The sequence below is a fragment of the Lepidochelys kempii genome, chromosome 5 (genome assembly GCF_965140285.1).
Source record: "Lepidochelys kempii isolate rLepKem1 chromosome 5, rLepKem1.hap1, whole genome shotgun sequence".
In the NCBI taxonomy this organism is placed as follows: Eukaryota; Metazoa; Chordata; order Testudines; family Cheloniidae; genus Lepidochelys; species Lepidochelys kempii.
Genome location: NC_136384.1, coordinates 88,882,346 through 88,909,387, shown reverse-complemented (window position 1 = coordinate 88,909,387; position 27,042 = coordinate 88,882,346). Strand labels below are relative to the sequence as shown.

General features: G+C 44.6%; 1 protein-coding gene across 4 annotated transcripts in view; it reads right to left on the bottom strand.

Moving 5' to 3' along the window:
- The window catches only part of CDC14B (cell division cycle 14B), an 82,985-nt gene that overhangs the window by 8,722 nt on the left and 47,221 nt on the right, over window positions 1-27,042 (bottom strand). For 3 of the 4 annotated variants that reach the window (XM_073344942.2, XM_073344946.2, XM_073344943.2), the window contains 6 exons: window positions 26,195-26,282; window positions 25,637-25,867; window positions 23,578-23,716; window positions 23,263-23,416; window positions 22,379-22,479; window positions 184-300 (listed from right to left, as the gene is read on the bottom strand). In XM_073344942.2, coding sequence (XP_073201043.1) covers window positions 184-300; window positions 22,379-22,479; window positions 23,263-23,416; window positions 23,578-23,716; window positions 25,637-25,867; window positions 26,195-26,282 — 830 coding nt within the window. Of the gene's footprint in view, window positions 1-183; window positions 301-19,256; window positions 19,402-22,378; window positions 22,480-23,262; window positions 23,417-23,577; window positions 23,717-25,636; window positions 25,868-26,194; window positions 26,283-27,042 lie in introns of all 4 variants that reach the window. The other variant, XM_073344945.2, reaches the window with a different exon arrangement.

The following is a 27,042-nucleotide window of genomic DNA, read 5'->3' as shown; positions in this document are numbered from 1 at the left end:
CTCCCAGTTTCCAGAATTCACTCAGAATTGTATGACACAAGAGATTCAACGCTTCAGACAGTCTCATTACAGGATACATTTTAAAATATTCTAATTAATTCCTTGTCACTAGGAGGCAAATATTCCCTCAGACAAAGTCCATCACCAGTAATGGACATGCCAGCTCAAAAGAGTAACTCTCACCTTTTTAAACTGCTTTTTCTTGCAGCAGACCTGGTAGTTCTTTTATTAATGTCTGTACTGCCAGAAATGCTAGGTTCAGACGTTTTACTTTTCTGAACACTGGACTGTAGAATTACTCTGAAAAGAGTAGGAAAAAGACAATTATATAACCTGAAAGTTTTCCAGAAAAAAATGATGAGGATAAAATATTGTAGCACAAAGTACAGATATATCATTATATATATCCCACAAATAATTCTTGAATAAGGGTTCTTTGCAGACTCAGGTATACAACTTCCCCTTGGTAATGCTTTGTTAGTAATTAAGTTAATTCTTGCAGTATTACTAGTTTATGTTTACTTTACTTATTTTATATTCAATAAGATTGTCAAAGTGCTTTTCTTTTAGCATTATTACCTTTTTGGGAGGAAAGGAGAAGGTAGAAATGAAGTGAACAAAGAGCTGTTATTTTAAGTGTTTTGTACTGAAAAAAAGAGCAACATGAAGAGCCTGATAGAGAAACAAACATTATTTTCCCACAAATAACATCTCAACTGATGCAAAAGGAATCACAACTCTCAACAGCTCCTGAAGATCAGAGTCCAAATCTCCAACCCGTAATATATTCATTTGGAACACAGTCTGTAAAAAGCTTGGTTACCATTGACCAGGGACAGTTTTTAGTTGACAATGCTCGTATTTTGCTGTTAGAAAACACGGAATGACCACACCACACTTGTGGCATGATTTTCAAAAATGCTGACCACCCAGCATCTCCCAATAGTGTCATTGGCAGCATCAGGCACAAAACACTTTTTAAAAATCAAGTCACTTGTACCCTTTGCAATCCCCCATTCTCCCTATGTCTTTTGTTTTGCCTTGCCACATCCCACCATGTTTCTGCTTAGACTATGGGAGAGACTTAAAAAAAATTACTCCACATGGCACCTAGCACACTTTTGGATGCTCAGTTAATATATAATAATTATTATATAACAGAAGAGTAGGAAGGACTCTCCTCTCATTACATCAATTAAATCATTTTAGCAAGGCATTTCCAACTCAATTTGAACTCTGCCTTCACAGAACCAACTAGATTCTGAAACTATAATAAAAATCAAATTTGTCCATGAAGTGAAATAGTTCATTGTTATGCGTGAGACACATTCTCATCATTTTACCTTACAATAACTTGAGTTCTTTGTGTGGTCCCTATATGTAGTCCACTTGAGGTGCACCTGCATTGGATATGGCTGAGACCAGAAGATTTTTCATTAGTAGTGTCCATTGGTCTGTGTCTGCGCACTCTGAACACAAGGCTAAAGGGGTCAGCATGGACAGGCCACCTCTCCAGCTCCTACACCACCACCAATCACTTTAGGAAAGGATCCAAAATAGAGGAGAAGGACAACAGGTAGTGGAATACATATAGGAATCACACATCTTAAATAACTCCAGTTACTGTAAGGTAAGTAATATGAATTTCTTCTTCGAGTGATGGTCCCTATGGATAGGTCAACAGAGGACTCAAAAGCACTACTCATTGAGGAGGAGGGTGTGAGGACCCTGATGTACTACAGATTGCAGGACGCATCTGCTGAAAAAGCTTTTATCAGGGCATAATATCTTGCAAAAAGATACATACACAACCACATGTTGCTGCTCTACCGAAAGGAAACATCCTTAAGAAAAAGCTACTAAGATAGCCTGGATTCTGGTCAAGTGGGCTCTCTTACTTTGTGGGGGAGGTGTCACCATTAACTCATAGCAAAGCAGGATGCAACCTGAAATCCATTTGTAAAGTGTCTGTGAGGAAATTACTTCTCCTTTCATCTATTCAGTGAAGGAAACAGTCTCAGAGATCTCCTGAAGGATTGTGTCTTGCAGGTAGAAAGCCAAGGCTCAACAGACATCTAAAGAATGGAGCTTCCTGTCTTTTCTGGTGGTGTGAGGTTTTGGGTAGAAAACAGGAAGGTATATGACCTAATTTAAAGTGGAATTTGAAGGAAACTTTTGGAATGAACTTAGGGTGTAACATCAAAGAAACGTTATACTTCTGGAAGACTGTGTAGAGAGAGTGTGCCATAAGGAATCCAAAGTCACCTACTCTTCTGACGGAGGTGACTGTGGTCAGAAAGGACACCTTCAAAAGACAGATGAAGGGAGCAGGAAACTACAGGTTCAAAAGGAGGATTAATGAGTGCTGACAAGGAGAGACTGAAGACTCAAATCAGTATAGGTTTCAGTACTAGGAGGAAAGGTTCTATCAAGGCCTTTTGAAAACCTCACCGTAGATAAAGACCAAAACAGATTTCCACTACAGAATGGAAGGCTTTAATCATTGCCAAATGCACTTTCAGTGAGCTGAGCAATAAATCAGACATTTTTAATGTAAAAGGAAGTAGTCCAGAATGGTACGGATCTCTGAGCCCTTTGGAGGTATCTGAGGATGCAGACATCAGATAGAAAGTTTCTTCCATTTCATCACAGAGACTTCCCTGCTATTACTGAGAATGGATTGTTCTGCCTCTGAACTTGACCTTTCTAAGCTCATCATCCATCCAAATACCAGGCTTAGACTGAGGGATGCTGGATTTGGATGGGTGGTGTTGCCTTTCTTCTAAATCAGCTGGTTCAGAAACAGCTGGAGAGGAAGCCATCTGAAGGATGCTGGTGAAGCAAAACTGCCTCAGCCACCAGGGTGCCACAAGGATTAGCCAATGTTTTTTTCCTGCTTGATTTTCCTCCAGCTTGAGGTAAGAGGGGAATGGGTGGCAAAGCATACATTAGTGGCTCTGATCATTTTACTGGGAATGCCTCCTCTCAGGAATTGTAACCCTGAGCTGCCTGGGAACACTAGACTGGGCATTTCTAGTTTTCTTGGTACAAAAAGATGACCCACAACAGGAATCCCCACTGTCAGAAAATGTTCTGTATCACTGAGCTGTGAAATTTTCACTCCTGGTCTCTGGAACTGCCTGCTGAGGCTGTCTGCCAAAGTGTTCATTACTCCTGGAAGGTGCACTGCCAAGAGAGTGATCTGGTGTCAGATATACCAATTCAAGAGCTTGATCACCTTCATGCAAAGAGTGGTGGACTGCTCTCCTTCATGTTTGTTCATGTACTATACTGTAGTCATATTGCCCAACATACTGAATATGTAGGGCATGGATGAAAGGCAGAAGCCTTCTGTAGGCTTTGAGTGCTTGCAGTTGGAGGAGACACATATGAAGCTTGAATCTTGCCAAGTCCAAGAACCTTGAGCCACCTGTTCATCCAGATGCACTCCATAGCCCAATAGGGAGGCATCTGCAATTAATTTCTTCATGGGTGGAGGTGAACAAAGGTAACCATTACACACACAGCTTCTCTTTTCCCACCAGGCCAAAGATCTTGAAAACACTGTGAGGAACTGAAGCTCGCTTGCCCAGCTTGTCTCTACTCAGAGCATAAACTGTTTGCAACCACACCTGATGATTCCACAGATGGAATCTTGTGAAGGATATCACAAAGGACACCATATGGCCTAGGAGGAGCAGGCAGGACTGCACTGTTGTCTGAGGGCTCAGCCATAGCTGCGCGATGTGGTCCCTCAGAGCTTGCTTGCAATCCGTCCTGGGGTAAGTATGCTTTGGCTGTTATCAAATCCAAAAATTGCTCCAGTAAAAGTCTATAGTTTGCACAGAAACTAAAGTGGACATTTCTAGGTTTCCTTAGAGCTATGAGGATTGAAGGAAGATAAGTAGGGATAGAGCCACCAACTGTACCTCCTTCCCAGTATAACTGATTTATGAGCAGCCAGTTGTTGAGGTAGGGAAATACTGGGGTGCCTTGGTGACGCAGATATGGTGCCACCGCAGATTGTGCCTTCATGAAAACCCTTGGGCGATCAAGAGAGGGAATGAAAGCTTTCTGTACTGGTAGTGATCTAGGCTCACCATAAAGCAAAGCAACCTCTTGTGTGCTGGGTGAACATCTATGTAGAAATAGGCATTCTTCAAATCTAGAGTTGCAAATCAGTTATCTTTGTTTAGAGAGGGGATTATAGAGGCCAGGCTGACCATTCTGAATCTTGATCAGCAGATGAAGATATTCAGTTGTTTTCGATCCAGAATGGGTCTCCAGCCTCCCTGCTTCTTGGGTATGAGGAAGTATCTTGAATAGCAGCCCTTCCCTCGTGCTGTGGATGGACCAGTTCTATAGCACATAGTCAAGAGGTAGACTCCCAGCTCCAGCTAAGAGTCCTCTTGTGAGAGGAATCCATGAAGAAGGATGGAAAAGGGGGTTTTGAGGTACGAATTGACAGAAATTTTATTGTTTAGCATTTGCCGGTGTTAGTCTCTAGAACCATCTGTCCGACATGATCTGATGCCACACCTGAAAGAAACAGGTTAAGTAGCCACCAAATGGAGCCTGAGTGACAGGAGAACCGGTTTACAGCTCTCAAGGATCCCATCAAAAGGATTTCTGGAGCCTCTCATGGGGCTAATCTTGCATCTCAGTACCATCGGTGGAGTCTCTGTCCTGGTCTCAAGCTTGCTGGAGGACTACAAGTCCTGAGATTCCAGGACCGATGCCCTAGGATAGGACTGGGATGTTATCAAGCATTCAGTCACAAATCTTCTGTGTGAGAGCTCTTGAGATTGCCAGATTTGGAGGGGAAAGGAATGACAAATATTGCACTTGGAAGGGATGTGGGACTCCCCAAAGCAATACAAACAAGCATTCTGGAAGTCACTAACCAGGAAGGACTGAGGGCAGGCAATGCAGCACTTGAAAACAAGGATCTCAGGCATACTAAGTACCTCAAACGGGGCCAGGGGGAGCCCCCAAATGCCTACTAACCCTATCACTAAAACTAGCTACCAAGAAAAAGGTATATCTACAGAAAAAAACTTTAATTTAAAGCAGGAATGCTAGCAAAGCTGCGAACACTGTAGGGCAGAGGTGGGCAAACTATGGGCTATGGGCCACATCAGGCCCGCAGGACCGTCCTACCCGGCTCCTGAGCTCCCGGCCGGGGAGGCTCGCCGCCGGCCCCGTGTGGGCAGCACTCTGGCCCACCACTCCTACCGGGCAGTGCAGGGAGCGCAGCTGGCTCTGGCTGGGCGGCGTGCTCCTGCTGCTCTCAGGAGCATGGTAAGGGGGCAGGGAGTCCTAGGGGACAGTCAGGGAGCAGAGGGCAGTTGGATGGGGTGGAGGTTCTGGGGGGGCAGTCAGGGGACAGGGAGGGTTGGGAGTGGGAGTCCCGGGGGGCGTGTCAGGAGGCAGGCGTGTGGATAGGAGTCGGGGACATCAGGGAACAGGGAGGGTTGGACAGGGGGGTGGGAGTCCCGGGGGGTCTGTTGGGGGCGGGGGTGTGGGCAGTCGGGGACAGGGAGCAGCGGGGGTTGGGATCCCGGGGGCAGTTAGTGGTGGGGGGGGGTCCCAGGAGAGGGAAGTCAGGGGACGAGGAGCAGAAGTCAGTTGGATAGGGGGTGGGAGTCCCAGGGGCTGGGGTGTGGACAGGGGTCGGGGCAGTCAGGGGACAGGGAGTGGGGGTGTTTGGATAGGGGGTGGAGTCCCGGGGGCAGTTAGGAGCAGGGGTCCTGGGAGGGGGCGGTCAGGGGACAAGGAGCAGGGGGGGTTGGATGCGTTGGGAGTTCTAAGGGGGGCAGTCAGGGGGTGGGAAGTGGGAGGGGCCGGATAGGGGGCAGGGGCCAGGCTGTTTGGGGAGGCCTTCTCTACCCGGCACTCAATACAGTTTTGCAACCCCGATGTGGCCCTCGGGTCAAAAAGTTTGCTCACCCCTGCTGTAGGGGTTCAATCTCAGACCATGGGCGGTAGAAAGAAAATAGAGGGCAGTTGGCCCACCTCACCCCTTATGCCCTTGGTTCAGAGCACCAGGGGATTGGGGGCGTAGATGCAGGCCCTGCTATCGCTGCAATAAAAAAAAATCACTGCTATCAAAAAAATCTTCCAATCTCCAGAGCATGGAATGCTTGTGCACCTCAAGTGGAATATACATAGGGACCATCACTCAAAGAATTTCTTGTTACAGATTTTCAAAAATTATGAATTGCTCACTACTTTGCTAGTGGTAGGCACATAACTAAACCCTCATTCCTCACTTTCCCCTGCTGTGATATAGGTAAGCAGCTCTCTTCTTCTCTACACTTTCCTGAACTATACTATCAAACCCTAAACACTAACTAAACAAACCATAAGAACCCATAAAACAGATATATGTTTTACAGCCATTATACAAGTGATAATTAATCATTCTACTTTTTCTCATTCATATAAAGTCTAACATGCAAGAATCATGCTTTCACCATACCAGAGGAAAAAACTGTACTGAAGCAGGGTCCCTCCCGTGACAGATATATTAATAAACTATGATTGCGCCCTGAGGCCCATTTTAGGATTTTGGACCCACTGTGCTGGCTGTTTTACAAACAGTTTGAAAGACATTCCCTACCACAATGGGCACACAAGGGGTTGAGGATTATAACAAATACATTAATTTTAGTGTGGATAAGCCCAAAGCAGTCAGTTTTCTGCTTAACTAATTTGAAGGAAAACACCACATTCTGCAACTGAAGGATCAAATATGTATTTTTTTTGTATGCATAACTACTCTGGCAAAATTCCTATACTGAAGAGGTAAATAAGAGGTAAAACGAGTCCACTGCTGTTTGTTCACTGAAACATTATTAATGAGCTTCCCCTATGTATATTATGCCTTCTATTTGTTCTATTATGATGTGATGGTGTTTAACAAACCCCACATTAAAACCAGGGCAAGGCACAGAGCAGTACTGGGCAAGGTAGGCCTCACCCCTCAGCAGCTGCAGGGCGTGCTCCAGTTGGAGGGATAGTTTAGAAGGACCCTGGTGGTCCAGGGGCAAGGTGGAAGTCCACCAGGTTGCACCAGAAAGTCAGACCGATGCCTGGAGCTGTGAGAGCAGCAGTTGCAGCATTCCTAAAGCTACTCTGGGAGCAGGGATCCTGATTCTCTCTCCTCCCGCTTTGGGAGCTAGAAACCCACAACAGTCTGTGAAGAATGGAACATTACTCTGTCAGTGGGACAAACAGATACCCCTGAGCTGTGACCGTGCCCCAGAGGAGCCACAGCTTAGTAGGAAGCAAGTCAGTGGGAGTATAACTTGGGATGAACCAGCGAGTGGTCCAGATATTGTAATGCCCCTCTAGGGCCTTGGGTCCTTCCACTGCGCTCCCCTGTACCTGTGCTGTGACAGAACCTTAAGGGGAGTGGAAGATGCCCTCAAGAGGGATTGAGGCCCTCTACAGATGATTCAGCCAGGGCCCCGTCTAGAATGATCAGGCCAGAAAGAATGATGGAACCACTGCTGGACCAGTAGGCCAGCTGCCTATCAGGCTGACTCCCTGCGCATCGTGAATTTGTAACTATGAAAACATGTATCACATTTTGGGGATTCATGCCTGGGCAGGGACAAAGGAAGAGAACTATCCTACAGTGTTGTTGGAGATGCATCAACTCTGAACTGAGCAAAGCAACTCCATGTTCAGAGGCAGTTGCTACAAGAAGCAGTCTTATCAGCTCAGTTCTACAGCAGCCATACTAACAAGGAACTACAGAAAGAAGTAAGGTGCCCTGAGGACAGCACGGCCAGCCTTGAATCTCTATGGACTATTGAGGTTTTGTGTAATGATCCAGATACAGAATCTGATTCTATTTCAGTTCCTCATTCAGAAATAAGAAGAAGAACTGGATGTCTTACTGACCTGAGTAGCAGAACTGATGAGTACAAATCATGGGTACTACTGTTACTCAATCTTTGAGCATTTAGTGTTCATGAGCACCCTGGATATTAAAAAAATAATGGAGGAAGTACATACAGAAATATCTTGCCTCAGTCCAGAAAAAAGATATTAATCAAGGAATCAGAACTACTTTCTCCTCTAAAATAGAAGAGATATTGGTTTTCTTTCATTTCAAGCTCATTTACTTGAGGTAATTTCCTCTTCATGAAACATCAATTGAAATACCGTCCATCCTATGTCCATTAGCATCAGGCTTACTCCCTTAATCTTTGTACACTTGCCCCCAGAACCCTCTCTGCAAGACTTCTGTAAATAGGACCGAAAGGAAATGTCATAGTGAAAACGAAAAACTCTTAAGTGTCAAAAACGGAGAAGCATCCAGCTCCAGTTACCCTTCATTGCGTTCTTGGGGGTTGTTAGGTCAAAGATCCAGTCTGCCCCTACTTTGGAGCCACCGCCAGATCTCACTGAGGTTCCATGCTCAGAATGGTTCCTCTGCAGATGCAGGAATATTTGCCTCATAGCCTTCTCCATTGATAGCAGATGATGGATGCTTCAGCATCCTCTCTTTTCTGGATCTTTGGGTGCAGTGGAAAGCGAAAGCCACACAATCTATACACTGCCTCAGGGACTGACCCTTGTGCTGGCACCAGAAATGCTGGTCAGTTAGCAACATCTTAGCACTGACATACAGTTTTTTAAAAAACATTTCCAGGGCAGATATTTTATCTCCAAACTTTGATTTAGGAATCAGACAGGTGCCTGGAGACCACACCAAGTTGAACGCAGCCACTTTACCCACAGAACCATACAAGGGAGAGGAATGAAATTAACACGGACTACTCTATTAATACCAAAGCAAACATTCACAATGACAACTCATAACCATACAGAAAGTAATGGAAGAAAATGGCCCAGACAGTTCTGGAGTTAAAAAAAAAAAAAAAAAGTAGTAACAAAGTAAAAAAACCTGCAGATTCCAAAAAATATAAGCTCTCTGTAATTTATATTGCATTATCAAACATTATGTAAATTCTAAGCTTTCATATTAAATATCAGTGGTGTCTTTTCACTGCTTTGGTACAATCATTACAATGTGAACTGATCTGCTGACACTTTGTTAATTCAGTTCGGCAAGAAAGTTGTCTCCAAGCAAACAATACTAACAGCAAAGAATGCTAGCATTCCCTCTCCACCAAACTAATCACTTCAAAGCTTAACTGGAACAATAGACCTTGCCTACCCCACAAAAATAATCATTCTTAAATGTTTCTATGGCCAAGTCATGTTACAACAGGATTTATTCTTGCTTGTGTGGACAGAAAGGAAATAGTGAGAGAAACTTGTTTTACTCTTAGCAGGGCTTAAATATTAACTTTAAAGCAGCATAAAAGCAATCTCCCCATCCCATATATAAATAAAATTAGAACATCTCCAGCATTGTCAGTCTATAAGTAGAAAAACTAGTTGGCTAATGCAACACCAAGGGTAAGTTAAGGAAGCCGAGTAAATGTTCCCACATTGAATGTTAATTCTGCTACATTGAACATTCTTTATATTTTATGGTCTAGACAATGTAAGACATACAAAAATTCAGGTACACATTTAGCTAGGAAAGCAGGAATATAACTAGGGCCCTACCAAATTCATTGTCCATTTTGGCTAGTTCCATAATCATAGGATTTTTAAAATGGTAAATTTCATGATTTCAGCTATTTAAATCTGAAATTTCACCAAGTTGTAATTGTAGGGATCCTGACCCAAAAAAGAGTTGCAGGGAGGTTGCAAGGTTATTGTAGCGGAGGTTGTGGTATTGCTGCCCTCTGCACTGCTACCGTGGGCAGCAGTGCTGGGAAGATGAAGAGCGGTGGCTGCTGGCCGGGAGCCCAGCTCTGAAGGCAGACCTGCCTCCAGCAACAGCGCAGAAGTAAGGACGGCATGGTATGGTATTGTCACCCTAACGTCTGTGCTGCTGCCTAGAGAGCTGGGCCCTCAGTCAACAGCCGCCACTCCCCGGCCACCCAGCTCTGAAGGTAGTGCAGAAGTAAGGGTGGTAATACCACAACCCCCTAAAATAACCTTGCGACACCCCCCGCCCCGCCAACTCCCAGGATCCTCAATTTGAGAAACGCTAGTCTCCCCCATGAAATGTGTGTATTATAGGGTAAAAGCACATGAAAGACCAGATTTCACAATCCGTAAAGCATTTTTCATGGCTGTGAATTTGATAGGAACCTAAATGTAACATATTACTAAATATGCATAATGTGGCCAAATTAACATTACTATAGGAATCTTAATTTTTGCTTTCCCTAGCTTTTATATTTAACTGTGTAACCTTAACACCTACTTTACATTTTGTGCAGTTAATACAGATCTGCAAATATGAAAAAGCATTAAAGCAAATATGTTAGCAATTTTGATCATTTGTTGGTTACGAATTTTATCTGAAGGACATATGCTCTTCAATGACACTATGAAGTTAGGATGACTCTCCATAAGAAACTTAATCCTGCTTCTAGGTCTAAGGCTTAACTATAGGAAACCGTACAATTCTTTCAGTTACATATACATCCATTATTTCACACATTCATAGATTTTTAAGGCCAGAAGGGACCTTTCTGAACATCTAGTCTGACCTCCTATATAACACAGGACATCTCAGTACCAGCTCTTCCTTTAAGTCCAATAGCTCTGGCTGAACTAGAGCATATCTTTTAGAAAAACATCCAATCTTGATCTGAAAATTGCCAGTGTTGGAGAATCCACCACAACCCTGGGTAAGTTGTTCCAATGGTTAATTATTCTCACTTAAAAGTTTGCATCTTATTTCTAGTCTGAATTTGTCTAGCTTTAACTCTTTCAACCACTGGTTCTTGTTACACTTTTGTCTGCTATATTGAAGAGTGCCCCTATTATCAAATTTCTGCTCCCCAAAAAGGTACTTAAATAGTGTGAACAAACCATCCCTTAATCTTCTCTTGATAAGCTAAATAGATTGAGCTCTTTAAGCTTATCACTACAAGACATGTGTTCCAAACCTTTAATCATTCTCAAGACTCTTCTCTGAACCATCACCAATTTATCAACATCCTTCTAGACTTGTGGACACTGTATTTGAGCAGCAGTTGTACTGTAGTGCAAGGAGTCTCCATTTATAATTAATCTGTAATGGAACCTTCACTTTGTTGTTCCACTGCTCAGAACCTCAGGTTTTCAAAAGGCACCCTATATTATACAGAAGTACCTTCATTATTCAAAAGACACTACTTATGTTCCGGCGAGAACTCAGCATCTTAACAAGCCAAGAATTGTTAAACTGGATATAAATGGGACAACAGCAAGGCTGGTACGTCCAAACTTCACACTTTTTTTTAATCAACTAGCATGTCAATACTCTAAAAATCCCCTAAAATGCTAGTAAGCTAATGTGGGAATAGGCAACAGGGGATAGATCACTTGATGATTACCTGTTCTGTTCATTCCCTCTGAAGCACCTTGCACTGGCCACTGTTGGAAGACAGGATACTGGGCTAGATGGACTTTTGGTCTGACCCACTATGGCTGTTCTTATGTACATGAAATGAAGACAGGAAATCAGCAAAGGTAAGAAAACATTTTAATTTCAAGCTTCACTGGGAAGAGACATACAGGAGCATCTCTCCTCTGGACTGTCTAGAGTTTGTAGAGATTTCTTATATGCTATAGGAAAATGAAGACCAAGGTTTTAAAAGAATGGGTGCCTACAGTCCAGTTTTTAAATCTATACTTAGATGCCTAAGTAAAAGACTTGGTTTTCAAAAGTACTGAGAGACCCTAGCAGTTCCTACTAATCTCAATTCAGAACCTTTGAAAATCAGGTATTTATTTAGGTGACTAAATGGGTGCCTATTCTCTGCTTAAGTCTTCTTTGTAGACTACTAAAGATCTTAGCTAGCTAAGATTAATATGACAATTGGGTTTTTAACAGTAGGATGGCACCATTTTCTTCATTTAGTGGATGGACATTTTTAGTCTGAATTTTCTTCCTTAATAAAAGATAAATCTTTCTTTTTTGATGGTAGGGTTTCCAGCTATAGGGGTGTGCAACCTGATCAAGAATTGACGGCACTCCAAGGACTCTGGTTATTGCTTGGGTATTTTTCTTCCTTAACTTTAGAGTAGATTCTTACTTTTTTGGGTGCTGTGGCGAGGCCAAAGTAGCAGCAGCCTGAAAGTCTTAGCTTTCATGTTTAACATGAAAGCATAGAAGACTGTTTTAAACTATGCTTACCACTCTAGGATATTACATTTTGGACCCACTTTTTCCATCAGCAACTAAAGTTTCTAGTGTGCTACCAGAGTAATTATTCTTGCGGGGTCAGAGTTCTCTACACAAGCAAACTCCACAGTGACAAGACTTACACAAAGGGAGAGGAATGTGCAGTGGATTTATCAGGCAAATTTCTCTGGTGCATACACCTTACTTATCCAAAAAGTTGAGGTCTTGGGGCTCTTTTTAGTGGTAGGGAAAAAAAACACCAAAAAAAATCATAAATTCAAAGTGAAAAGATAATTACCTTTTCCGTAACTGGTGTTCTTCGAGATGTTACTCACATCTATTCCACAACAGGTGTGCGTGCTCGCCACGTGTACCGGTGCAGGAAGTTTTTCCCTAGCAGTACCCGTAGGGGAGTGCTCCTAGCGATCCCTAGAGTGGCGCTTCCATGGCGCTCCCCCCACCCTCAGTTCCTTCTTGTCAGACAACTCCGACAGAGGGGAAGGAGGGCAGGATGTGGAATAGACATGAACAACACATCTCGAAGAACACCAGTTACAGAAAAGGTAACTGTCTTTTCTTCTTCAAGTGATTGCTCATGTGTATTCCACAATAGGTGATTCCAAGCTATATCAGTTGGAGGTGGGTAGGAGTTCACAAATTGTCGGGACAGAGCACAGCCCTGCCAAATCCGACATCTTCCATGGTCTGGGAGACGACTGCACAATGCGAGGTGAACATGTGAACTGAAGACCATGTGTCAGCCCTGCAAATGTCCTGAATGGGGGATATGGACTAAAAAGGCAGCCGACGAGGCTTGTGCCCTAGTCGAGTGTGCCCTCACAATCAACGGCGGAGGGATTCCTGCCAGGTCATAACAGGTACGGATGCATGAGGTGCTCCAGTTGGAGAGCCGTTGAGTGGAGATCGGCCGACCCCTCATGCTTTCGGCTGAGGCTATGAACACCTGCAAAGACTTCCTGAACAGCTTAGTACATTCCAGGTAAAAGGCCAGAGCCCATTCCACATCCAGCATGTGGGGTCGGCGCTCCTCTCTGGATGCATGAGGCTTGGGGCAGAGGACTGGCAGGAAAAATGTCCTGACCCACGTGGGAGGCAGAGACCACCTTTGGGAGGAATGAAAGATGTGGACAGAGCTGGACCTTATCTTTATGGAACATCGTATACGGGGGCTCGGAGATCAGGGCCATGAATTCCGAGACCCGTCTAGCAGACATGATTGCCACCAGGAAGGCTACCTTCCACAAGATGTGCGACCAGGAGCATGTAGCTAACGGCTCAAAGGGGGGACCCATCAACCGGGCCAGCACCAAGTTCAGGTCCCACTGCGGGACTGGGGACCTAACATACGGCAAGAGACGATCCAATCCCTTAAGGAATCGGCCAGTCATAGCATGGGAGAATACCATGTGCCCCTGCACTAGTGGGTGGAAGACCGATATGGCCAAGTGCACCTTGACGGAGGAGGGTGCCAGGCCCTGGGCTCTAAGGTGAAGAAGGTAGTCCAAAATGAGCTGGATCGGGGCAGCCACAGGGGAAACGCCAAGCTCAGCCACCCATCGGGAAAACCGAGACCACTTTGCCAAGTAGGCTCAATGCGTGGAAGGTCACCTGCTTTCCAAGACGACGTGGTAAACCCCTTCCGAGCACATCCTTTCCTCCCAGCCTAACCATTGAGCAGCCAAGCCGTGAGGTGGAATGCCGCTAAGTTGGGGTGGAGAAGGCGGCCCTGGCCCTGGGAGAACAGGTCTGGGCGGGACAGCAATGGCCACAGTGGGGCAACCGCCAGGCTCATGGGGGTTCCGTACCAATGTTGCCTGGGCCACGCTGGGGCAATCAGGAAGACCTGGGCCCTGTCCGTCTTTACCTTTTCCAGGACCTTGCCGATCAGTAGGATCGGGGGGGAAGGCATAGAGAAGCTGGACCAGGATAGGAGGAAGGCATCGGAGATAGCGCCCACTCCCAGCCCTGCCCAGGAGTAGAACCGGAGCCCCTGTGCATCTGCCGGGTCACGAACAGGTCCACCTGGGGAGTTCCCCACTCTTGGAAAAGTCCATGCACCACCTCTGGGTGTAGAGACCACTCATGCGGAGAGAAGTCTTGGCTCAGGCAATCCGCCCGCAAGTTCTGGGTGCCCGGTAGGTGGTAGGCAAATGTCGTGAGCTATTCAGATGTCCCACAGCCTGAGGGATTCCGGGCAGAAGAGTGGGCCCCACCTTGCCTGTTGATGTAAAACATCAAGGCCGTGTTGTCCGTGAGAACCCCGACTACTCTGCCCTCCAGGTACGAGCGGAAGGCTACGCATGGCAGCTGGACCACCCTGAGCTCCTTGACGTTTATATGCAGGGCAAGGTCCTGCGCGGACCACAGACCTTGGGTCTGAACATCCCCCACATGGGCTCCCCACCGCAGGTCCAATGCATTGGACACATCTCCACCGACAGGGGCCTGCCCCTGAACAGGACCCCATGGAGCACGTTCCCCGGGAGGGCCACCATTGTACGGAGGTGAGCACCGGCTCGAGCTCTGTGAGGCCCTTCTCCATTCTGTCTTTGGCCTGGGAGAACACCAAGGCCAACCAGAGCTGGAGGGGCCCCATCCTGAGTCTGGGGTGGTGAACCACATATGTGCACGCCAACGTGACCTAGGAGCTGGAGACACGCTCTGGTTGTCGTCACGGGCAACCTCGTGACTGTGTCGATGAGCCCTTTCAGGGACTCGAATCTGTCCAGTGGAAGGGAGGCCCTGGCCAATGTTGCGTCCACAACTGCCCCAATAAATTCTATGCGCTGTACTGGCTCGGGGTGGCGCATGTGGACAGTAGGAGCACCATGTGATCTCACACCTGTGACTGGGAGCTGCCCTTGACCAGCCAGTCATCTAGATAGGGGAAGATCTGAACCCCACGACTTCTGAGGTAGGCCGTCGCCACAGACATGCACTTTGTGAATATCCTGGGAGCAGTGGACAGGCCAAAGGGGAGGACCGTAAATTGGTAGTGCTCCTGCCCAACCATGAAATGGAGGAAGCGCCTGTGCCCCTCGAATATATGAATATGGAAGTATGCGTCCTGGAGATTGAGGGCGGCATACCAGTTCCTGGGATCCAGGGAGGGGATGATGGAGGCTAGAGAGACCATGAGAAACTTGAGCTTTACCATGTACTGGTTCAAGCCTCACAGGTACAGGATGGGCCTGAGCCCCTCTTTGGCCTTTGGGATAAGGAAATAGCAGGAGCAGCACCCCTCGTGTTTGAACTCCGCTGGCACCCCGTCCACCGCTCCTAAGCCAAGGAGCTGCCCCACCTCCTGCTCTAGCAGGGCCTTGTGAGAAGGGTCCCGCAGAAGGAACAGGGGCGGAGGGTGGTTGGGCGGGGTAGAGGTAAACTGGAGGGTGTAGACCAGGGAGACTGTGTTGAGGACCCAACGGTCCGAAGTCAGCCGCTACCACTCCAGGAGAAAAGCACACAACCAGTTGGAGAAGGGAAGCTTTACTGCTGGTGGATCCCTGGCATGAACCGGCAGGTCGCCCCTGGGCATCCAGTCAAAACTGCTGTTTTCCCACCTATTTGCCCTTGGAGGACCCAGGCTGGGGGGCAGACTGGGACTGCTTCTGCGGGCATTTCTTATAGTCCTGTGATTTTTTATAAGAAGGCTCATATTTAGAGTGAGTGGCCTGGCTGGGAGCCTGCTGGGGCTTAAACTTAGGCCTAGCCAAAGCCGGAACATATAGACCCAGTGTCTTTAACCATAGCGTGGGAATCTTTCAGGTCATGCAGTTTCACGTCCCTCTGTTCCGCAAACAGGGCCCTGCCATTAAACGGTAGATCCTGTAAGGAGTTCTGCACCTCACTGGACAGCCCAGACAGCAGGAGCCATGACGCCCTCCTCATGGACACCGTGAAGGCCGTGGACCTCACGGCTGTATCCACAGCATCCGATGCTGCCTGCAGGGTTGCCCTGGCGGCCACTGTACCCTCCTCCACCTGAGCTTTGAACTCCTTCCTGTCATGCTCCTAGAGGAAGTCCTTGAATTTGGGTAGAGCATCCCACAAATTGAATTCATACCGACCCAGGAGAGCCTAGTGGTTCGCCACCCTTAACTGGAAACTCGAGGACCAATAAACCTTTCTCCCAAACAAGTCCAGCCTCCTTGAGTCTTTATTTTTCAGAGCGGGTGCTGGTTGACCCTGCCTCTCCCTGTGGTTGACCGACTCTACCACCAGGGAGTTGGGAGCAGGGTGTGTGTACAGGTATTCATGCCTCTTAGCGGGCACAAAGGACTTCCACTCAGCCCTATTAGAGATGGGGGCAGGGAGGCCGGGGTTTGCCACAAGGCATTCAAAATCTTTGCCACCCCTCATGGAGTGTGAGGGCCACCCTGCCTGGAACCGAGGCTGATAGGATGTTGAAGAGGGAGTCCGAGGGTTCCTCCACCTCCATGGCCTGAAGGTTGAAGCTTGATGCCACCCTTTTCAATAGTTCCTGGTGGGCTTTAGAGTCTTCCTGCGGGACAGAGGGAGAAGGGGCCGTAATCGCCTCATCAGGGAAGGTGAGGAGGCAGGCACGGCACTTTGCGTGCCCACCGGTACCGGAGGACCCACCACTTGGTCGCCCTCTGGGCACGGCACCAAAGATGCATGTCCCACCAACTCCTTCCTGGGAGGCTGGGAAAGGGAGGCAAATGGATGTTCCGAGGCTCCGGCCACGAAGCAAGCCCCCAATGGGGGCTGCGTCGCGGGCCACGATGCCCATTCGTACCACAGTGCCTGCCATGGAATCTGGTTCCACAGCAGGCTGTTCAGCCTTACTGGCCTGTCCCATCAATTGACGATTACGAAGGGAGGCCGGGCTGGTGTATGACCTACCGCTATTCCTGGACCAGGAGGAGCGGTGGCGTCGGGAACGGTGCCGACCCTGAGACTGTGATTCCGAAGAGGAGGAACGGTACTGTTGGTAGCAGTTGCTCTGTGATCGGCTCCGACAGGTGGATCCGCGACGGTGAGGCGCTGACGATCGATGCCCGGGACTGCAGGAGCAGTGCCATGGCGGGGTCCTGGAGTGAGATGACTAACGGAAAAGCGTAGATGCCCATGTTGCGACTGTCTATGGTAGCCCCTCAGAGACGAGGGCCTTCGGTGCTGTCTGTCTTGGTCTCGATGGGCCCGCTCCTCGAGGCGGAGCGGTGCCTGGAGCCCCTGTCAGTCGGAACCCAGCCAAACAACCTGGTAGGGGTTGATGGTGACCGGCGTGGACTACGCGCAGGAGGCTCGTTGATCAGCGAACGGCATTGGGAACGTTCCCTTGACCGTGAACAGTACTGAGCCGGGGGCGACTGCAGAGATCCAAGCAGTGGCTTGCCTCTGGACCAGGGAGCCAGCGGTGGTAGTGCCCCTGGTACCGGCAGGGGCATAACATCCCGGGCTGCTTGCAGGGCCTCCGGCATGGAGGGCATCTGGACATCTGGGGAAGCCTGCTCCGAATGCGCCGAGCTACTCCGCTTGACCTCAGTTGGAGGCCTGGAGGCTGATGGGGACCGAGGATTGCCCAACATATGTCTAGCCTCTACCCGGGTCTTGATCCAGTGCCGTGGCGGAGAAGCCTCTTCTTAGCCCTCTTGGCGTGCCCTGCAGACAGGGAGTGGTGCCGACTGGTAGACGGCACCGAGGGATCGCCGCACACCGACACCGCGGTACCCGGTGCTGACTCGGAGCAGTGCACTGGAGTTGGAGTCAACGCCGACTCCATCAGAATAGCCCAGAGCCAAATGTCCCTTTCTTTCTTGGTCCGAGGCTTGAAAGACCTGCCAATCTTCCAACGATCGCTGAGATGGGTTTCTCCCAAACAGCATAAACAGTCCGTGTGCGGATCACTCACTGGCATCGGCTGCCTACAAGTGCTGCACAGCTTAAACCCCGGGGCACAAACTAAACTAAACTAATCTAACTACTTCAACTACAGGTACTACTACAATGAACGAACAAAAGTTTTAGAGGAAAGCTGCAGACAAGCTGGAGCAGAGCAGTTCTGATGCACCTTCACTGGTGTCAAGAAGGAATGGGGGGGGGGTGGAGTGCGCAGCACCCTTTATACTGTGCCATGGAGGCGCCACTCCTGGGGTCACTAGGGGTGCTCCCCTACGGGGTACTGCTGAGGAAAAACTTCCGGCACTGGTGCATGTGGCGAGCATGCACACCTATTGTGGAATACACATGAGCAATCACTCGAAGAAGAAAACTAGGTTTCTTTGGCAAGAGCTATTCATCAGTATGATCATTTTAAGAGAAGAGGTAGTCAAAGGAACATCAAGGCATGAACCTGCAGAAACCTAAAAGGCTACTGCAATCCGAGTGACAGAGAGGACAGACTATCTTCACAAAATTCTATTCAATAAAATATGAATTTTTCAATCATACAAAAGGGCTAAATTTGTAATTATGCATGACTGGAGTAAATACTGCAGGCCTACACCCATGGCAGACAGATTTTAGAAAAGATTTTTGTCCTGTTTTACTATGTTTCCTGTTGTACGCATAAAGTAGTCCATTAGCAAAACTAGATCTATTGCCAGAAATTGAAAATCCCAACTCCAGGTATTAAAGCAGTTAACACGGGCAAACTCATCTGTGGGGAAACTAAGCAATTTCATAGCCAGTTCCAGAAATCCAAACTAAAATGGGAGCTAAACCTCTCCAGATGCATATGCGATAGGCAAAGGACAAAAAGCACACTTTAAACAATGTAATTTGTTTTTAAAATTATATTTCAGAATATTTGGAGTAGCATGCAGAGAAGAAAACTTCAGAACTATGAACTGTCCTACTTGTAATTGCTCTGCATCTTTCAAAGAGATATTGCAAGCCAGCCACACAATTACTTTATTTTAAATCACTCAAGGAATCTTTTCTTAGAAAAAGATAGAACAATGAAATTTTCCCTTGCAACAAAGCCAATAAGAAAGCATGCAGTTATGAAATATATTGGACAGAAAAAGTGAACTATTGTAGAGAAATGGAATGGGACACTTACACAGTGGCTCTTTCTCAGGGGGTCCTGAGGTTACTATGTTCTTAAACCATCTAGACTGAATAGCAGGCTGGGAAGAAGGGAGCCACAAACAATCCACCAGATGACAATGCTACACAGTGTAGAGACCAGCATAGCTAGGAGCCATCTAGAAAGGGTTGGGAGGGGGAGGAAAAGATGAACAAAAATTCAAACGGGAATGCTATTGGTGCATTTTAGCCAGTTACAAGTTTTAAAAAAAGCAAATGATCCTTTAAACTGGGCCAAGCATTTTCTCCTTTTCTACTGTTACAACAGTCATGCAACCATTTCATATGGAAAGTTTTATCCATGTGTTACTTGGGACCAACTTAAACTAGGTTTTCTGAGAACCGGAAATAACCCCACATCGGCTTTCAATTCCAAGGAAAGTCTACTGCACTATCTTAAAGAGAAACAAATTCTGAAATAGCTTAATACAGCAACAAACACTTGTTGCCCTCTCTTCAACCATTATTAGCAATGCAGGCTGGTCAAACTAAACAGTCTCGGTGAGCCACTAGATTCACTACTTCTGCTTCACAGCTGTATGTTGTTGTAATATCAAAGCCATAACCATCTACTAAAAGAGCAAACAAACAATTATACAAAATATCCAGAAGGTGAGGGTCAATTGCTTTTCTACATTCAAAATTACAACTACTATTCAGTAGGTCGTTACCTCAGGTACAACATATTTCTAACTATAACACACATACACAGGATCCATTCATCAAGGCACAGAGGATTTATGCAAGTAACACTGATAAACTAATGAGCGTTACACACAAATCCCTTGTGCCTTAATAAGAAAATAATAGCCCTAGCTCTTAATCCCCCCCCCATTCTACCTTTTTGTAAACAAAGTGTTTTGTTCTCTGAGATAGTCTTACACTAAGGAAATACAAATCTCATTCTGCTTTCTTCCTATTAATAACCTTGCTGTTCAAATGAGGAGGCTTAATTAGGTGTAGGAGAATCTGAACTTAAAAAAAGTCTAATAGCTATTCAACCTGAGAAGGACACCCTACTTGATTAGGACAGCAAGATAATATTTTTTGTAGTATTGTTATTTCGGGAGTAACAAAATTGATTACATATTATCACTTAGCTTCTTGATGCAAATTATTTCACTATGTACTGCCACCACACGTGATGTAGGGTACTGGGAAGGGGGAAGTCAAACTCCCCAGAATAAATGATTTAAGATAATTTTTTTTTTTAACCACAAAGCACAGTACATAAGGATACTATTAGCTTTAGCTCATTTATGTTAAGCTTATGGAAAGGCAACCTAGTATGTTATGAAAAATTTCTTTATACAAGCTTATTTTGATAGAAAGCCTATAAACCAGCAAAGAAAAAAAAAACATTTAATGAATCAATATGATGGTTATGAACGTGTTCGGTATCATACAATGAATACTCATTCCAATAGTGATTCTGCAGATGCAGTTTGTTATGTGAGAGAGGGATAATGCTTATTTATTATGTTATTTGACTTTAGAAAAGTGGTCTTCTTGCAACTGGAGTGTGAAGGAGGTAGGCACAGGCTGTGTTTAAGTTAACTATGTCAGGTGACTCTGGTTCTAGACCTAATTTTGCAAGATTTTGTAGTTTGTATTTTCTTCTTTATTCACAACATATTCTATAGTTAGCTAAAGATGTATTTTTGTTGTATAAAATCCTTTATTTACACTTAAGTTAAAATATTTATATTTTTATGCATTTATAAAAGGTACTTAACACCATCGTATCTAGGCAGCAAAGCAATATTTATTTGATATACAGAATTAGCTGCCTATGGTAATGTAATGGAAAATACACTTAGGACATGGATAAGACAGACAAGTTTGGGTGTTTTAAAGATGTATTCCTTTACTGTTAGATTAGCGTATATTTTTTACTGCTATTTGGCTCCCTGCTTTCCTGATTCAGAAAGGATCACAATGTTGTTTGTCTTCTGTAGAACTCATACCATTTTTCTGTCAGTCCAGCCACAGCACGGTGATATGAAACAGAAGAAAGGACGGCTAAGACAAAAAAAAAAAAAAAGCAGCTGGCTATGGGTCTCAATGTAGCTCGTAGGTGCAAAGACAACCAGGGTAGAGACTAAGTTTCCTTTATTCTTGGGCTCAGGAGGCATGGTGGCTGTGAAATCTACCAGTAATGATGAAGTAGATAGTAACTGTCCTGGCCATTGTCTCTCTAGTTTTGATAAAGGAGCAGAGAGTTCCCCTGCTGCTGCAGAGGCTCTTGTATTTCTCTCTTACTAGATGTGAAGGCACCAGGAGAACTATCTATCCTGCAACTGTCAGCAACAGATGATAAGGTCAAAGGTAGATATGTCACTTCCTTTGCAGCTGATGTTGCATTGTCTACCAGAGACAACTAATAAGTAGCCCGTGGGCAATGCCCTCTTCCTGTAATCAGTGTCTTGGGATCATCATAGGTACGCACATTCCCTTTTGAATTTATCCAGTGAGAATTCTCTTGAAGTTTGACTACTCCTTGGCTAGGCAGAACTGCCCACAGGAAAATACCAGCAGTTCTTATAAAACTAGCAGCATCTAGGGAAGAATCTTCCCCCAGAAAGATGAAATCAATAGAAGTTAAAAGTAAAAAACATTTAAAAGAGAAATAGTTTAATCTTCTAATATTTATTTTATACTTATTTTAATAAATTAACTACACAAATTGAGTCATTTGAACACTACACCTTATAGAGAATGACCTCTAATTTTTTTAAATATCATGATACTGAGTTCAAGGAAGTGTTTGTGTTCTAACAGACTGTGCTGTCAAGAACATGCAGACACACAACAAGGCTAGTAGACACATGTAGCATATACTGGCAGTGGGTCATTCTGGTGACAGAGGAAACAGATAAGAGAACGAGAAAAGTTGAATACCATTGTTTAGCCAAAAAATCAAAACAAAACAAAAACCAAAAGCAACCAGTCACTAAACCTACAGTGAATTAGTGAATTCATACTTCCTTTAATCAATGTGAGCACAGCCTTTCCAATGAACCTTCAGAATGGGCAAAATGGAAGACAGTTCCCCCTCTCTCTTTTGGTATTTATACACACAAAAAGTTGACTTACGTTAGTGGAACTGTGGTTGCAGCCTTTGCCTGCCTTTTACTTTTCAGGGCACGAAGCTTATCACCTTGTGTTACACAGTTTGCATCATCTTCATCACTGTACTGGATAAGTAAACAAATTATAAGACTTTAGGTTTTACCCATTAATATCGCAGTTTTATTTTAAAAATTATAATGCACACAAACTTCTTCAAGAACAAAATCTGCAGATGTAAATTAAAGCACATTTACTTGTATAAATACAATTATATCTTCCCTAACTCATAGTTACTGCATTTAAATGTGCAAAGCATTAACTCATGAGCTATTCAATCAATATACCACCTGACTTTGAAATATTGGAAGTATTTTCAACAGTGCTATTTAGATATAGCATTATCTTGGTTTCTATTCTTTCTTGGAATTCACGTCTCTCTCTTTTCCTATACTTGGCTTTTAAAGACCACATCATCTCCTTTTACACTGGATGCCAGTGGCTAAACAAAGGTATCAGACAGTGTTCTAGAAGCCAGTTGTCATGGTAGGAAAAGGCATTTCAACACTAAAAAAAAAAAAAAAAAGCATATTTGAAATAGAACAAGGATACTTCTGCTTGTGAACTTCAAAACCTTGATTTGTGTCTGTTCTAATATTTACCTAGTGAATGAAAAAGTCTAATATATAACAATATGCTCCTATTTCAACTGCAGCATGCACTTCCATCTTTCACACTTGCTGTCCATACCTTTTTGTCCCCAAATCTTTTAGTATGAAAAGGAACATAGCAAAACATACAAAAAGAATCTGACATCTTGAGCTTTATTGTACTCATAGCTTTGTCCATGTCCTCAGTGGTCCTCAACAGCAGTTAAAACATTTACAACAGCAGAACATTAGGATGTTTACCAGTTCAGTGTCTTTTCTGTTGGCTCTCCGGTTTTTTGCATCATTAATTGAAATATCATCTACTCCTGTGAGGATTTTTGTAACAGCAATTTTGCGATTTCCCTTTAACTTTGCACGGAAAATATCTCCTTCTGTCCAAAGTTCTGTCTGTTTCCTATTATGGAATGGAAAAGATAACCAGGTTATAACTTTCCAGAAATTAGCAGTGTTGCTTGCTTTGTTTTTAAAGGAACTAATTTCTAATTTTTCTATTAAAATACAGTTTTTAATTAGTTTTCCAAATTATTGATTCTAACGCAGTAACAGTCTACTTACTCTACAAGGAAGTGCTGCTGTGGTCCAATTACTGAGCCGGGTCTATTTATTCTAATCCAGGCAATGGTTTCAGCAGCTGTCATCCTGTAATGCTTCATAATATAACAGGCTATAAGTGTACCAGTTCGGCCAAGACCAGCTGTGTAAGATACAAGATTCTTTTTATACACATTTTTACATAGAGTTTAGTTTTAACTAAAATCTTAAGAACTAAAACTAAATCACTTGTATTGCTGCTTCTATGATTGACAAATATTTAATTGCCCATCTTACTAAATCTATCACTGGCCAAACTTACATAGGGAGCAGTGTTTTCAAAAATTATGTCCAATATTTGTAATGTAACTTATTGTTTGAATAAAAGTATTACAATTTTAGGTTTAGAAAGTGACTTTCCAGTAAATCACAAATATGCTTTTGAAATCAAGCCTTTCAAAGTCAGCTGCTTTTTATGTACAGGAACAAATTATAAAGACAGTTGTCTATAGCACTATGTATCATAAAATACTTTAATATACTAATAAAAATTTGCATATGAACATAATATTCAATGCTCAACTAAGAGAATATGAACTCAAAAATTGCCTTAAAGTAAGATAACTACCAACGCATCCCCTTATCAAGATCTATGGGGGGAAAAAAGACAGGCTTTGCGATATGCCCTAAGGATAAACAAATCCAAGTCCCTGTCAACAGTCCTCTCCCAATTTAACTTGCCAGGGAAGAGGAGAGAGAAGTGTGTGAAGGAAGAGAAACTGGCTCCAGCTTAAGTGTCTGGACTGATCACAACTGCTGCCTGGGGTCACAGACTGTTTGGTGATCAAGTCTCAAACTATTTAGGAATTTACTGAACAGCAGCAATATCTTCAACTCTACCTAAAAGCGAATAGACAGACAAGGCAAACCATGCAGCACTGATATAAACAGGCTTGAAGGAATTAGATTTTTATTTTTCATAATTTTGATGGATGAAATCAATGCTTAATCATTTTTTTCAATTTTTATCAATTTAAATGTTTACAGTTCTGCAAAGTCATAGGGGAGGAGGTCAGACAATTATTCAATGACAGTATATATTGAGATTCAAAAAGTTAAAGCTTTATAACTGCCAGAACGTCAATTGTTAATATCATGTCAAAACATTGTCAATATCCTTAAATCAAATTCTAAAGCTCTCAAGCAGCATTTTTCTTTCTTTGCCCATCTGTAAATTTCTATCATCATTGATGGAAATATTTTTTCAATGGTTTGAGTGAGTATAAGAAAAACAATGTTAACCAACATTTACCAACACAAATTTAAGTCTTCCAAGCCTAGATATGTGTGCTTTGAATGTGCTCCTAATGTAAGGTTGGATGTAAGCCTTGCTCAATAATGAACACTGTGTGACATACACAAAATTATCACCTCCAGCCAACAGAAGGTCTCCTCCTGGCTCCCAGACCAGCACACCTTTCCGTGGACAAAGAAGGCAGGAGGGATTTCTGCTGTGCTTGTGTCTCATCTGGGCATCTATGTCTACCTTGTGAAAGGCTGAATAGAGCTTGGGGACATGCTCAGTGCAGTTATGTAGGAGCTCTGTAGAGCTAGAGAACGTTCAGGTATTTTGTCAGCAAACCTCTAAAAAGCTTTATTAAATCTGTTCAAATGATTATTTTAAAAGGCTTATAATTTAGCCAGATTTGGCTAGTTACTAAAGAAAATAAAAGCAGCTATCTCCATGGCGCTTAGGACTAACACCGTACCAAATTTATAGTTTCTGCTGAAAAGCACGGAGATGATTGGAAAAAGAAGTGTTAACATTGACACTAGGGAAAAATAGGCTTGCAAATCTCATAAGCAGCTGAAAAGATTTGCCAAAACAAATAAACCAAAAATATCAGCTGAAGCACAGAACAAGCATGGAAAATATCAGCCAAAATGGTTACAGTTTGGCTAACTTATAATCAATTGGAAATAAGGGCTTATAATGCAAAGTATCAGGTAAATTTAACTAACTATAGGCTTTGCTATCTACTCTCATCTCCACCTTGTAATATGAACTGTGCATGTAACATACCTTTGCAATGAACTGCTATAACACCTTCAGCATTTTCACAAATATTTAGGAATGTTTTGACTATAGTATCACTAGGTATGCTTCCATCAGCAAAGAAGAGGTCATAATGCTCAAAACCAGCATCTGAAAATCGTTTGGCATCATACATTTTTTTGTTAAGACGTATTATGGTAGTAACCTTGTGTCTTCTGAAATATGGGAAATAGGCCTCAGGAGCATGGTGGGGATAACCTGCAGGCAGAAACAAAGGAACTAGTCATGAAAACTGCACATCCAAATGAAAAAAACAAACATGTAAAATACCTTATTATTAAAGTTATGTCCAATAGAAAAATTCCATTTTCAGTCAGTTAATTTTGAAACAGTCTAATTCAAATACAGCTAAAGAAAGTCTTGGGCTTTATCATCGCCAAGCGTTCCCCCACCCTACCCCCAAAAAAGCTAAGAAAAACATACCATCGGAGGAACAAATTTTTAAAAATGATAAAGTTGCTGTTACTCATAACAATCGATCAAATACATAGTAGTAGCATAGGGGTTTGTGTCCCCAAAGCATACCGTTTTCAGTTTTACTTTTTGAATGAGGTCCACTGAAGGCAACGAATTTGTTTGGTATTATCCAGTTAAAATCCCCATTTTCTGCTTTCTGTCAAGAAAAAATTCATGATTTACCATTGTCTCTATATTTCAGGAATAATTTCAGGGCAAACTGCATGATTTACCATTATCCCTCTATTTCACAGCAAACTACGGCGTGCAGGCCACATCCAGCTGGCCAGCTGATTTAATCCAGCCCTCGAGTTCCCACTGGGGAATGGGGTCTGGAGCTTGCCCCTCTCCCGCGTTCCAGCCGGAGAGCAGGTTGGTGGCCGCTCCACACATGCCTGCTGCAGTCACGGAAGCAGCAGCATACCCCCTCTCCAGCGCCTATGTCTAGGGGCAGACAGGGGCCTCCGCGCACTGCCCCCGCCCCAAGCGCTGCCCCTGCAACTCCCATTGGCCGGGAACTGCAGGCAATGGGAGCTGCGGGGGCGGCACCTGTTGACGGGGCAGTGTGCAGAGCCGCCTGGCCGCGCCCCCACGTAGGACCCGGAGGGAGGACATGCCGCTGCTTCCAGCGGCTGCATGAGGTAAGCGCAGCCCCAATCCTGGACCCTTGATCCCCTCCATGCCCCAACCCCCAGCCCTAATCCATTTCCCACCCTCCAAATCCCAGCCCAGAGCACCCTCCTGCACCCCAGCCCCAGCCACACCCCAGAGCCTGCGCTCCCAGCTGGAGCCCTCACCTCCCCCACACACACCCCTGCCCTGAGCGCCCTCCCACACTCTGAACCCCTCACTTCTGGCCCCACCCCAGAGCCCTCACTCCCTCCTGCACCCCAACCCCAATTTTGTGAGCATTCATG